The following is a 13,648-nucleotide window of genomic DNA, read 5'->3' as shown; positions in this document are numbered from 1 at the left end:
CCTTTTTTATTTTCTTTGTTTCTAAATGATTTAGAAAATTATTTTGTGGAAAATAATATAGAAAGTCTAAATAATATTTCAAAGCTGTGCTTGGAATCATTAGAAATGTATGTTAAATTGTTTATTATACTGTACGCAGATGATACTGCGCTATTGTCTGAAAGTGCAGAAGGATTACAAAAAACCCTTGTATGTTTTGAAGAATATTGTAAAAAATGGAAGCTTAAGATTAACACAAGCAAAACCAAAGTAGTGATTTTTAGTAAAAGGAAAGTAAAAAGAAATCAGAATTTTATGATATATGGTGAAAAAATTGAAATAGTTGATTCCTACTGCTACCTTGGTGTACTTTTCAATTACAACGGTAGCTTTTGTACAGCACGAAAAAAACTTCTTGTTCAAGCACAGAAGTCTTTGTATGCTCTATACCGAAAAATTAAAAATATATGTATTCCCGTCGATTTGCAGCTAAAACTTTTTGACTCATTGGTTAGTCCTGTTTTATTATATGCTTCAGAGGTATGGGGATTTGAAAATAAAGAAAGCATTGAGAAAATACACCTTCAATTTTGCAAAAACATTTTGAAATTAAGAAGCAGTACACCAAATTATATGGTGTATGGGGAACTCGGAAGATTCCCTTTGGAAACCATTATTAAACGTAAAATGGTGTTGTTTTGGAATAACTTGTTATCGGAAAATAACAAGTTATCTTCCATTATGTATAAATTAATGCTCAAATTACATTTTCAAAACCCCACAAAATTTAAATGGATTACGTACGTTAAATCCATATTTGACGAAAATGGAATTAGTTTTATTTGGCAAAATCAACTTCCATTGGATAAACTGGGATTAAAGAACATTATTTCACAAAAACTGAATGATCAATTCATCCAACATTGGTTTTCACAAATGAATAACTCTTCAAGAGGTGCATTTTATTCATTTTATAAAGAGGAATTTCGTTTGGAAACCTATTTGATAAAGTTGAAGCTGTGTGACAGGATTTATATGGCAAAACTCAGATGTTCAAATTTAAAAATTCCTGTAGAAACGGGAAGATGGTCCGGAATTCCAAAAAATGCACGAATTTGTCATCTTTGTGGAAATGGAATAGGGGATGAATTTCATTATCTTTTTAAGTGTCAAAAACAGGAAATAAAACTGCTTAGAAATAAATATATTCCACAATATTATACTGCAAATCCAACGGAGTACAAATTGAAACAGCTTTTAACATTTTGTCATGTAGAACTTTACAAAAACTTAGCAATATTTTTAAAAATTCTTACACGATACTTGTGATTTATGTTGGTTTTTAGTTGAAAGTTATGGTAGTTTGTAAATTGACATTTGCTATATTTTCTCATGTATGTAGCATTATTATGTTTAGTGTGAATGTATTGAGTATAAACATGTGTATACGTGTATATATGATGTCCTCTTGTACACCTATGTGTCTGAGGTTTATTAATAAAGTATTATTGTATTGTATTGTACCAAATTCATTTTTGAACAGTCTGTAAGTACGTAGTTATATGATTATTGTTAATTGCATGTTTTAATTATGCATCGGACAGAGAAATATAATACATATCATATGTCTCTGATTATGGTCATGCAACAAAGTTACAACATCACTTAATCTGGGATAAGGGCAGTAAATGGAACATGAGGAGTAATATTGACAAGAATCTTGTGTTTCCTGAACTTGTGTATTGACAACGGCCTACGTCCAGACATTGTAATTTGGTAACAAAAGTCAAAGATATTAGTAGCAGTAGAACTAACAGTTCTTTTGGAAGAGATACGTGAAGAGGCATACCAGCGGAAGAAGGCATGAGACGTATAGCGAGCCGATGACAACATGTAGAGTGACAGAGGTTGGAAAGCGTGGCTGTTCCCAGTAGAATGAGACTGGAAAGGATTTCTGCACAGTCAGTGAGGATGAATCTTAGGCAATGGGAATAGTTGGTACGGTAAGGAAGACAACAATAAGACAGCTTGGGAAAGCAGCAGGAAGTTTATCTTGCTGGTTATGGCATCGTAGAGATAATCTGATCTGGAAGACGAATGCGGATGAGAAGAGGTTTGGCCACCTCTACTGACCCGCCAACCAGAGGATGTAATGGCACAGGGACAAAGTATATTGTGAAGATTGGAACCATTTGACTGAGGATATTAAAGCACTAGCAGAGATCGACAGAGAATTATAGATGATGGAAGATGAGCAGTCAAATTCATATGACAGCAGAAAATCAGAATACCACCACCTGCAAATAATAAACAATTACGGCGTGTGTGTCATGTCTGATCTATGTCATTTATTTTTTTGTTAATACTTAAAACAAACATTCTACTGTCTTTCAAAACTGCAGATTTTAAACATCTTCAGCAGTTTTAATTTGATCCTATTTATGAACAAGTAACTTATATGCTCGAACCTAGCTCATAGTATATATCATGTATATACAAAGGCGAAAGCTGTGCTTTTCTGAATTTAAGTGAATCCGACACATTTAAAAATGTGTTTGTTATGAGTGAAATTAGTTCAGGTGGTTGGTCGCACCTCTTACGGCAACAACCATACATATGCTATGGAATGATCATACCGTATGTGCAATCTAAATTGAATAAAAAGTTGAACTCTGCTACTTGCTAAAAACGCGTCAGAGGCACAACAATTCAAGTTGCAGGGTAAAACATCAAAAACTTATGAAACATCACAAAACATAATAACATAAAAACATAAAATCTTAAAAAAAAAAAAAAAAAAAAAGCAGTAACAGTCAGCTGAAATGATTGTCAAATAGATCTATTTCGACCTCCAAATTAAAGTTCATTCCGTAAAAAAAAGGTGACGATTAAAAAAAAATCAATGTTAATAAATTTCATATGTCTTGATCTAACATGCGTACAGAGAAAGAAATTACCTGAAAACGTCTTTAAATGTTTGCCGTGAACAAATACTGTAACTGAAGTAATGCCTGTTTTGCAAACAAGATAAAAACAGTTTTTTAAATGTTAACGATGTAGTATATAGATTCTGAAGATAACCCATCCAAATATATACCGTTTATCGTCTTCTTTATTCGTACAGACAATGTAAACAATGCAAAATATTTCCAACTTCACATATGAATAAATATACAAATGAAAAAATATACAAAAAACACATAATCTTGTCCGACATGAGTTCGACGGTAAGATTTTGTTAATTATTTTTTTATTATAACAGCATTTTATTTGTAATATGTATGTTTCAGACAATTTTGATATGGTGCAATATGCACCCTTTATTCAAAACAATTTATGATTTAATACCATGTGCTTACTTTTGTCCAGTACTTACACCTGCAGTGACAATAACATGATGATAAACTATTATTATTGGCCTTCATTTCAAGATACGGTGTTCATGCATACATAGGCTTAGTAATCAGTAATAGAAATGTGACATAGAAATGAAAATTCACAGTAAAGAGCAAATCATCTAAGAGTGAATATTCTAAAGTGAGTGTGGCATGATTTCAATCCAAGGGTGAATAATCTAAAGTGAGTGTGGCATGATTTGAATCCAAGGGTGAATAATCTAAAGTGAGTGTGGCATGATTTGAATCCAAGGGTGAATAATCTAAAGTGAGTGTGGCATAACTTAACTCCAAGGGTGAATATTCTAAAGTGAGTGTGGCATGATTTGAATCCAAGGGTGAATGTTCTAAAGTGAGTGTGGCATGATTTGAATCCAAGGGTGAATATTTTAAAGTGAGTGTGGCATGATTTGAATCCAAGGGTGAATATTCTAAAGTGAGTGTGGCATGATTTGAATCCAAGGGTGAATATTCTAAAGTGAGTGTGGCATTATTTGAATCCAAGAGTGAATATTCTAAAGTGAGTGTGGCATGATTTGAATCCAAGGGTGAATATTCTAAAGTGAGTGTGGCATGATTTGAATCCAAGGGTGAATATTCTAAAGTGAGTGTGGCATGATTTGAATCCAAGGGTGAATATTCTAAAGTGAGTGTGGCATGATTTGAATCCAAGGGTGAATATTCTAAAGTGAGTGTGGCATGATTTGAATACCTGTGTCAGTTGGCCTCTTGTGAGTCCTTTTAAATTCAACGGTGGTGTTTGGCGGTTTGCTGTTTCTTGAGATCATGACGTCTACAACTAATTTCATTCTTATTACATTTTTTCTTTGATCGATCTTTTTTCCACACGGATTTTTGAAACTGTTAGAAAGTTAAATTCGGCAGTATATTACACATAAAAAGGTTCTTTTTGTGAAAATATTTTTGTCAGATACCAGGTTGTCTATATTGATTTCTCGGTTGCATTTCGACTTACTCTGCTGGGTTGTTGTATATAACTTAGGTGAATCCAACGTCTCTTCTATTCGTGGTTGGTTGGCGACATTGTCATTGACATTGGTAATAAATAAAATTGCAGCCAAATCAAATATTATAATTAAGGCAATTTAGACATTTCAACTGAAATCTTCAAGGATTTTGTGGATTGACTGACATTGCACTTGTGCGTTTTATTATAGAATTCTGCAAAGCGACAAACACCATATTCTGCAGTTTCAGATGGAACAAACGAAACTCCGCAAACAGACATTTTCAAAAAGGAATACGAAGGTAAAAATAACAATAATAATTTTGTAATGATTTGTCCTGCCTATAGACGTTTTCGTTTAAGATTTTTGTCTAAATATTTTTGTTCTTGGCCTAATATGTCAAAATGTTTATCACTTATTCAAACATGTAAAAGAACTTTGGTATGCTTTCTGTTTTCATTTATGATATTATGTCGCTTAATTACTTTATTATATATGTTGTTGATGCTATAGCATTATTTTATATGCTGATTTGCAACAAACTTATTACAATTACAACAGATACAAAAGTCATATTCGCAGGCAGTGTATGATCTTCAAGGTGTGTATATCAATGTGAATTTCAACTTCTATGTCAAATCCTCGACTATACACGGACAGATCCGCTTTTGCCAATAAGAAAAGTATGAAAAACTTAAAGGCCCTATAGTTGTACACATCTTCGTCCGATTGTTATCCAACAGCAAATTATACCACAAATCCTTATTTTTTTATTTCCATAAAAAGTGTCATCTTTATTCATGATTTTATTATAGATTATGTGTTCCAAAAAGCTAGATAAGTGAGAAGTTGAAATAACAGGCCCCCAAAACCTCAGTACAAAGACATAAAAATCGGCCATATTATATAATTAGTTATCATAGGTAAATAAGTATAAATACATGTATCTATCATAATTTCAAAGATGTTTTATTCTCAACACAATGTATAAATAATAATTTTTAATGAAATTAAATGAACATGTCGTTTGATTAAGAGAAACAAACAAATTATGTTGAGAAACTTAAAAAAACCCAAGGACATTCAGAAAATATTTATGCTGGTACTTAAACGACGTTTATTAAAACTTTTATGTATTTGCAATGAGTCCGTCTTTTAAAATGAATTCAAGACCGATAACTGCTGTTTCATTGACATTTGCCCCAAATCTTTTTTAATGAAATGCATTATTACACGGTGTTAAAAGTTTTTAACACTGTGTTAGTTAATTTTATTCTTCATTCTTATCTAGATAACATGAAAAAGATAAAATAAAGTGAAATTTGTATTGTTTTCATTCAAGAGATTAATTGATACAAAACTATGTATTAGTCAGAAAAAAAACACAATCATTACGATCATTTTTTTTAAAATCTCCCATAGTTTACATTCAATTTGTAAACGTATGTCTTTGAAAAAAATTATGTATTAATACATTTAAAATTAACAAATTTAGTCTCCCCTCTAACTCTGTTTTCGTTCTTTATTAATACACGCGCATATATTCCCAATCAAATGGCTATCACCAATTATGAATTTAAATGTTTAATCAAAAAGTTTTCCCTTTTTTCTAGTTGTCATTAAAACAATGATTGGATATAATCAAAAGTTGATAGTCTAAACAATTCTAAATTTATTTCATCTATCTTAATTGAATGAATCCAGAAATTCTACTCATTGTGCAAACACCAATTAAAAGGCAACGTGATTATAAAACATAAAAGGCGGTTTTCTCTTAGATATGAAAATTAAGGAATTTGTTTATTTTGAGTACAAGCCGAGAGCCCTATATAAAGAGAAGGGAAATTCGGTATTGACATAGTACTAGCTCATATGCAAAAAGCAAACACGCTCCTCCTAAAATATATACTGCTATGGCTACTCAGACTTTGAAACCTTGTGATGATGGTTATATGTGGACTATACACAACATAAGTCAACTTAATAAAGAGATACATAGTCCTACTATAGTTGGTACAATGCAACAAGATATACAATGGTGTGTGATCATCAAACCCAGTGGTACGACTGGGCACAGTAAAAACTACCAGTTGAGCGCCAAGTTGTTATCCTGCTCTAAATATGCACAGGTCAACTCCACAGTTGAATCATCGCTGATCAACTGTAGATTAGAGAAAATTATGACCAAGAAGACGCTACGTTCATCGCCATTTGCTCTTTTCCATGAAGATACAGTCGTTCAAGTTAATAGATTCTTCCAAAGAAGACTGAATTCATCTGTTCTCGTCAACGATACGTTGACAGTGTACTTCAGAATAGATATTCACCAGTTTACCAGTGTCAATGAGTTTTTTCTTTCCCAGACACACTCACACTCTCTAACAGATTTAGACCACATGGACAGTGATACCCGACATGATCTGTTCTGTATGTAGTAAATACATAATGGCCAATGCTGTGCATCACCAACATTTAGTGCATTACAGTGGTATAACTCAATGTTATTTCTTATTATGTTTATATAATGTTTAAACTGTCTTTACAATTGTGCTCTTATCCAATTGACATTTGTTGGTTAAGTATTATTATTGCATTATTTATCTGTTTAAGAAATTTGTACTTTTTGAGAATGTAAAAATACTGTGTAAGTGCTTGTAAATCTAAATAGTTGCTTCAAATGATTAAAGATATATATTTGTTTTAAGGTAGTGTTATTATCTCCATGCAACTAACTATACTTTGGTTGAATGAAAAACCTACAAAACAAACTGAAACCCAACATGTTTTTCCATTAAGAACTAGAGGAAATCGGCATTCAAGAATTTTGACAGGGTTGTTAAATACATAGCGTTTAATCTTTAATAAAAAGAAATGCTTCAATAAGACAGCAACCCAAGGAACTCTTAAACACTAGACAAGAACTCTATTAAACACATTAAAGGCTTTATCGTGCCGAGCCAAAAAATCATTACGATATTCATAATACCAAATATCTACCATTAACTCAAATCTCTTTTAGGACTAACAGGTTAAGATAAACTATAGACACTACAGATCATATATTGACTGATGAAGTACTGTTGCGCTGCGTTAGGGAACACAGTTCCATAGCGGTCAAATATCAATATACTATATGATTTTTTTAGACAGATAAATGAGATTATGGCGGAGTAAAAAATACAAGTTTTATGATAGCACTCAACCCCCCCCCCCCTTTTCAATCTCCTACTGTGGAAAAAGGTTTACTGTGGAGGACAGTTCACAGCAACGACAACTAATTACATCTTATATAAAACGATATTAAAACAAAACAACACGTTGGTACACGCTTGTGTAAGCAAAACTCATAACATAATCTGAAATATCGAAGTATCATTGCTTGTCTAGGCCAGTAACAGAACATTTTAGCGAGCATCTAAAACCTATTTGGGAGCATTAAAGTGCTGACATTAGAGTTAATTAGAGAGAATTAATACCTTGGTGTATACAATATAATTCACAATACTAAAAACAAGAACAGTAGTTTATGCTGGCTTACTGATTCATAGTCCTGAATATGCATGAAATGTCTGTCACTGCACCTGAAGTTATTAACACAAATCTACTGTTTTTTACGTTGTTTTTATTTGCAATTTGCTCTGACAATTTGTTCTTTACATGTTTAGCTTAAAAACAGTAGACGAGGGGTTTCAGGCAAATATAAGTTTTGCAATACTTTTCCCTAAATATCATATTAGAAGACCCCCAGCTCAAGTATGGTGGAGAACATTACTAGTATATGAAAAAATGGATTGAGTGCTGAAATCAAAGAGGATGAATCATATAAAAAAAAAATAGCTGACAGGCATAGCCCTTTTTGCCCATACACATGTGGTTGATTGTTTTGTAGAATAGTGGATGTTTTGGACAAATGTTCTATGTAATTAAAACAGCGAGCAAATAATGGTACAGAGTCGTTACATGCTCATCATAATCAGTTCTCAACATGACAATTCAGTTTTTACTTAATACATAAAATTGAGAATGGAAATGTGGAATGTTTCAAAGAGACAACAACCCGACCACAGAACAGACAACAACAGAAGGTCACCAATAGGCCTTCAATGCAACGAGATTTTTGTTACTATCTTCAAATAAAAATTAACATATATACAAATAAAAAGTATTAATGAATCTTATACTATAATTTTTCCATGGCCGTCCACATTTTTCGACATTCATCCCGGACGGCCTCTATTACATGACCTTCCTATTGTATTTATGGTTAATTTGTTCTCGTTCTGAACATGCAAGAAATATTAGCCACTGGACGTTAAGCAACCAATAATCAATCAATCTATCGATAAATCTGTGCCTCAATAGAGAAGGAATAGTTCCTATCTCAATTTGATTTCACAATTTTGTACAAGCTTGTACTATATCAAGAGCACATTACTCCAAATGTTTGATTTTGAGTCTAAACAAATCTGATATCTAAAACATTTAAGCACGTCAGCTAATAGATCAACATATTGAAAGACCATTTAAAACACACCTTTGAGACAAGCAAAATTTCAAACCAATACGATTATCCCTTTTAAAATAATGATAATTTGGTCTTTATATAACATTAAATGTAATAGTTATATTCCAAACTCGACACAGGAAAAACATATTCGCTGCCGTGACGGGATTAAGAACATTTACAGGTTTTCACTGCGATTTATACAATCAACTAACCAAGAAGAATAGTAAGCTGAAACTCCCTGAGTAAATAGAATATCAGAAATATTCGCAGTCGCTTTTTTATGTATTGTTGCTTTGATGTCTAGAAAGATAAAAAAACAAAAAAACAAAAAAAAAACTAAGATAATGAGGCTTCGCACTCATACCACATCTTCTTATATTATTCTGCTCATTATAAGTCAATGATATGTTCTAATTATTCAAGCATTTTACTTTGCAATGCTTAATTTCAATATATACAGCCTCCTCAATTAATAACTACTGTTTCCTTTTAATCTCAGATAAGAAATAAGATAAAACAAATGTTTGCGTTTAACGCAAAGGTTTGTGTTAAAACGCAAAGGTTTGCGTTATTTCGCAAAGGTTTGCGAATTATATGATAACGCAAAGGTTTGCGTTATTACGCAAAGATAGGAAGAAAAAATTAACAAAAAAATGTGTGGCGCAAATACGCTTGCGTAGGCTTCAAAAATTGCAATATTCAGTTTTTTTTCTTTTAGTATACAGACAGGTTTTCGAACTCTGTGCAAATGCATCGATATCATCAAAAGATATCAAGCCAGACAGTTATATTTCACAACTTTTAAAAACAGACACCATACATGAAACAACAGAAACTGAAGAAACAATGTCAACAAAAGACCTCAAGATCGTTATAAATCAGCTAGGCTTTAATACAACGGAAGCTGAAATCGGCATGTTGTTGAAGAATTCTGGTAGTAAGTAAAAAAAGACGTGTATTGTATGTAATCTTTATCGTGTTTTAACCAATTATACATGCTACATTAAAAATTGTCCATAATTTTATAACAATTCTTTACTGAGAACTTATCATTTGCAAGATTGAAACTTCCGGTCGGAAAATGAAATAGACTATAGTGTATAATGCGAAGCCCTGGTCACATGTTCAACAAGTTTTATATATTAAATGTTTCTGTCTGTGGATTATTGTTTTTTATCACCATGCTTGTAGCCTAGTTTAAGATTGATTTTAGTCTTAAGTTTCGGTTAATAATCGCATTTAAGTATGAATTCGGAACATGAATTTGAGAAAGGGTATCATCTTTAAAAAAAGCGAGATCTGACAACTCGAAAAAGTCAGTCAGAGTAAGGTGTTTTGGATGGTTAACGCGTGAAACAGAGTAAGGTGGAATTAGACGAAGAAATTGAACATTACCGTCAAATATCTAATAACTAAATATAACAAATAAATAATAAATAATAAAAAAATACAAATAACAAATATAAAAAAATATATAAATATAACAAATATATAAATATAACAAATATATAAATATAACAAAGGTCCGGTAAGGACCGATTTTGGCCTCAAATTTCAAGTTCATCAAACGAAAGATTTTGAACACTTTTTAAACACTTAAGTGTCTATTTCAGCTGATTCAATTAGTTTCTGTGAAAGATTTTTACTAATTTAGTCATTAAAACGCTCGGATTCAAGCTTAAATATGAAAAATCTATTAAATATGCCAAAAAATGTCACTTTTCAGATGGTTTTTTTGTCAAAAATGAAAGTGGCCGCATCTGTGTTCATCCTCAACCTATATATGTTATGTATTATCATCAAATAGAACTTAAATCTCAATATCAAAAATGAACACGAATGCGGCCCCTTTCATTTAAGACGGAAACCGTCTAAAATTTAACTAAAATGCTAAAATTGTGAAGATTTCAGTAATTAAGCATGGCTAAATGATGTTCGTTCCCGATATATGTTCATTGTATTGTCAAAAACAACCCATATTTATGTAGCAGAAGCATTCTACTTTCCAATAAATAACTAAAAGTTTACATCTTAACAATTTTGTAAAACTGCTATATTTTTGGGCCAAAAAGAGGTCTTACTGGACCTACTCCTTTATTAAAACAACTGAACTATTTCAGTGAACGGAAAGTGTACTTTAGTTGATGTAATAAAAATTCTGAAACATGAAGATTTTGCTGACTCGGATTTAGGTGAGGACAGACAAGAGCTATGGGAAACATTTAACTATTTCGACAAAGATTGCGACGGTTTCATTACGATTTCTGACCTACAAGACGCTATGGAATGTTTAAGTCTTGATGTCAAACCAAGTGTTGTGTACCAAATGGTGATTGGTGCAGATTTAAATGGAGACCACAGAGTAGGTTTTGAAGGTATGCTTCAGTCTGGAAGGATCTTAGCGTTTATTTCGTAATGTTAATTTACACAGCCAAAAAATGTTCGAAGGGTCATTCAAACGCAGTCGAAAATAAACTGACCACGCCATGGCAAAAAAAGTAGAAAAAGACCAACAGAAAAATAACTGCAAACATAACCCGACATAGAAAACGAAAATTGAACAGCATGAACCCCACCAAAAATGCATAGGAACTTTTAGTTTGATAGCTTCCTTGTGAGCAGCAACTCTCAATCAAGAAAATCATTAAAAGGCAATGCAACCCCTGGAATATCGTATCAACTGGGAGATATACACTCCATATGCAGTTCACAATTGGGAAGCTGAAATCATCTCTTTTGTCGAAAAGTTTTGTTTTCAACCGACCCTCTTTGTCAATTTCTAGTTGCAAGTCAAGATATGAGACAGACTCAACTGTACCTGGTGAATTCTTCATTTCAAGTTCGATTGGATAGATGCGTCACCAAACTTTGAATTATTTAGTGACAGAACATCATCTGTATAGCAATAAAAAAAATTAATTAAGAACTATCCAAAGGCACATCCTCACAGTTAAAAGGATTGTATCAACTTATCATACATTAAAAAGCAAAAAGACATAACATAAAGCACACAATTTCGAGCCAAAAGGACTTTGGTTAAAACTTTCTGTTAGTATGATGATAGGGAACCAACTAGCTAGCCACATACGATCAGTGTGTTTTATTCGTTTATTCATTTTGTTAACCAGTCGTCGTCTTGATTCATGTTCTTTGGATGTTTAATTCTTTTAAGCTTGGGAATTTTGGGACCTTAAATTTCAATTCTGAAGACTTGATCTTTTGTTTGTGACTTTGAATTTTTAATGTATGTGATAATAAAGTTTATGATTGTACCTTTTACCAGTTTCTTTTTGTTTTAACAAATACAACAAGTTATGTGCATGGTTGTGTTATTTGTTATCAATGTCGAAAACGGATTATAATTTTATCAAATGTACAAATAGAGCACACCAGTTTACAAATCAACATATAATTGTACATAAAACCGTTTAAGTGTGTTATTACTTATAATGAAGCTGTTTTTATTTCAGAATTTGAGACCATGCTAAAAGACGATGACCATGACAGTTGAGAAATATAGGAAAAAAGAAATATCAAAATTAATGTTTACTTCAGCTGTTTACTTCAGTGTTATGTATTCAACAATATTTGTACTTGATGTTAACAGTTATATTCGATGAGTCTAAATATAAGCTATATGGGGGATAAAGATATTATAACAATAATGATTTTAAAACATAAATGATTGCAAAACATATGCTGCACAATGAAACTAATGTGTTGACTTTTTTCATTGAAGACATGGGCACAAGGTAGTTGTTTTACTTGTACGTTCCTAGTTTTCTAGAACATCCTTACGTATTCCTCGATAAGACTTAAATCTAGACCAGCTTCAGGTTACTGCGAAATATATATATTAACAGTATTATACCGGTGTTCAAAAGTCATAAAAAGATTAAGAAAAAAACAAATGCGACGTGTTTCAAACCAAAACCGAGAGAAATACATCAACTATTAGAGGAAAACAAAGGAACAAAAGCAAAAATAGTAGGTTGAACATGGTTTAATGGCATGACAAACCTCCCGCTTTATGACAATGTTAAATGGTATTTCTTAAACATCGTGCCCGAAATTCAGCAAAAACAGACCACAAGAACATTTATAACAGAGAAACGCACAAACAAATAATATAATAGTCGACATAGCATGCAAACCACAGAACAATAACGAAAATATTCTATCAACGATAAACACCACAATATATCAAAAACAGTGACGCGCTTACGTAACTAACATGCAATCTCGAACACATTCCTAAATTGTTTGCTTTTCCATTTATTTTTTGTGCCAATAGTTCAAAGAAGATTTTTAAATTCAATATATTTGTATGGTTATTTGTGTGTTTGACTTGCTGTTATACTTTAATACCAGGAAATTAATCCCAGGAAAGGCGAATACTGTTGATTTTTTTTTACCTCTACTGCTCACTGTAAGTGTGTCAAAAGCCAGTCATCTTTCATCCAGTCATTGTATGCGTGTCAATAGCCAGTCATCGTTCATCCAGTCATTGTATGTGTGTCAATAGCCAGTCATCTTTCATCCTGTCACTGTACTAGTATGTGTGTCAATGGCCAGTCATCTTTCATCCAGTCACTGTATGTGTGTCAATGGCCAGTCATTTTTCATCCAGTCACTGTATGTGTGTCAATGGCCAGTATCTTTCATCCAGTCTTGTTTACAACTTCTGCTCACTGTATGTGTGTCAATAGCCAGTCATCTTTCATCCAGTCAATGTATGTGTGTCAATAGCCAGTCATCTTCTATCCAGTCAATGAATGTGTGACAAAGACAGTCATCTT

At 32.3% G+C, this 13,648-nt stretch overlaps 1 protein-coding gene across 1 annotated transcript; it reads left to right on the top strand.

Moving 5' to 3' along the window:
• Nucleotides 1-4,556: 4,556 nt before the first annotated feature.
• On the top strand, nt 4,557-12,557 carry LOC143066452 (uncharacterized). The gene is made up of 4 exons (XM_076239374.1): nt 4,557-4,643; nt 9,568-9,786; nt 10,970-11,224; nt 12,320-12,557. The coding sequence occupies exons 2-4, from the start codon at nt 9,696-9,698 to the stop codon at nt 12,358-12,360; spliced, it is 387 nt and encodes a 128-aa protein (XP_076095489.1). The 5' UTR covers nt 4,557-4,643; nt 9,568-9,695; the 3' UTR covers nt 12,361-12,557.
• Nucleotides 12,558-13,648: the final 1,091 nt, after the last annotated feature.

Source organism: Mytilus galloprovincialis, chromosome 3, assembly GCF_965363235.1.
Source record: "Mytilus galloprovincialis chromosome 3, xbMytGall1.hap1.1, whole genome shotgun sequence".
NCBI lineage: Eukaryota > Metazoa > Mollusca > Bivalvia > Mytilida > Mytilidae > Mytilus > Mytilus galloprovincialis.
The sequence above is the reverse complement of the archived record's forward strand: the minus strand, read 5'-3'. Positions and strand labels throughout refer to the sequence as shown.

Bases quoted from the DNA above. Each gene is read 5' to 3' on its own strand.
- LOC143066452 (XM_076239374.1), top strand. From the start codon at position 9,696: ATGTCAACAAAAGACCTCAAGATCGTTATAAATCAGCTAGGCTTTAAT. The intron at 9,787-10,969 runs GTAAGTAAAAAA...GAACTATTTCAG, and splicing joins GTTGTTGAAGAATTCTGGTA to TGAACGGAAAGTGTACTTTA. The intron at 11,225-12,319 runs GTATGCTTCAGT...TTTTTATTTCAG, and splicing joins CCACAGAGTAGGTTTTGAAG to AATTTGAGACCATGCTAAAA.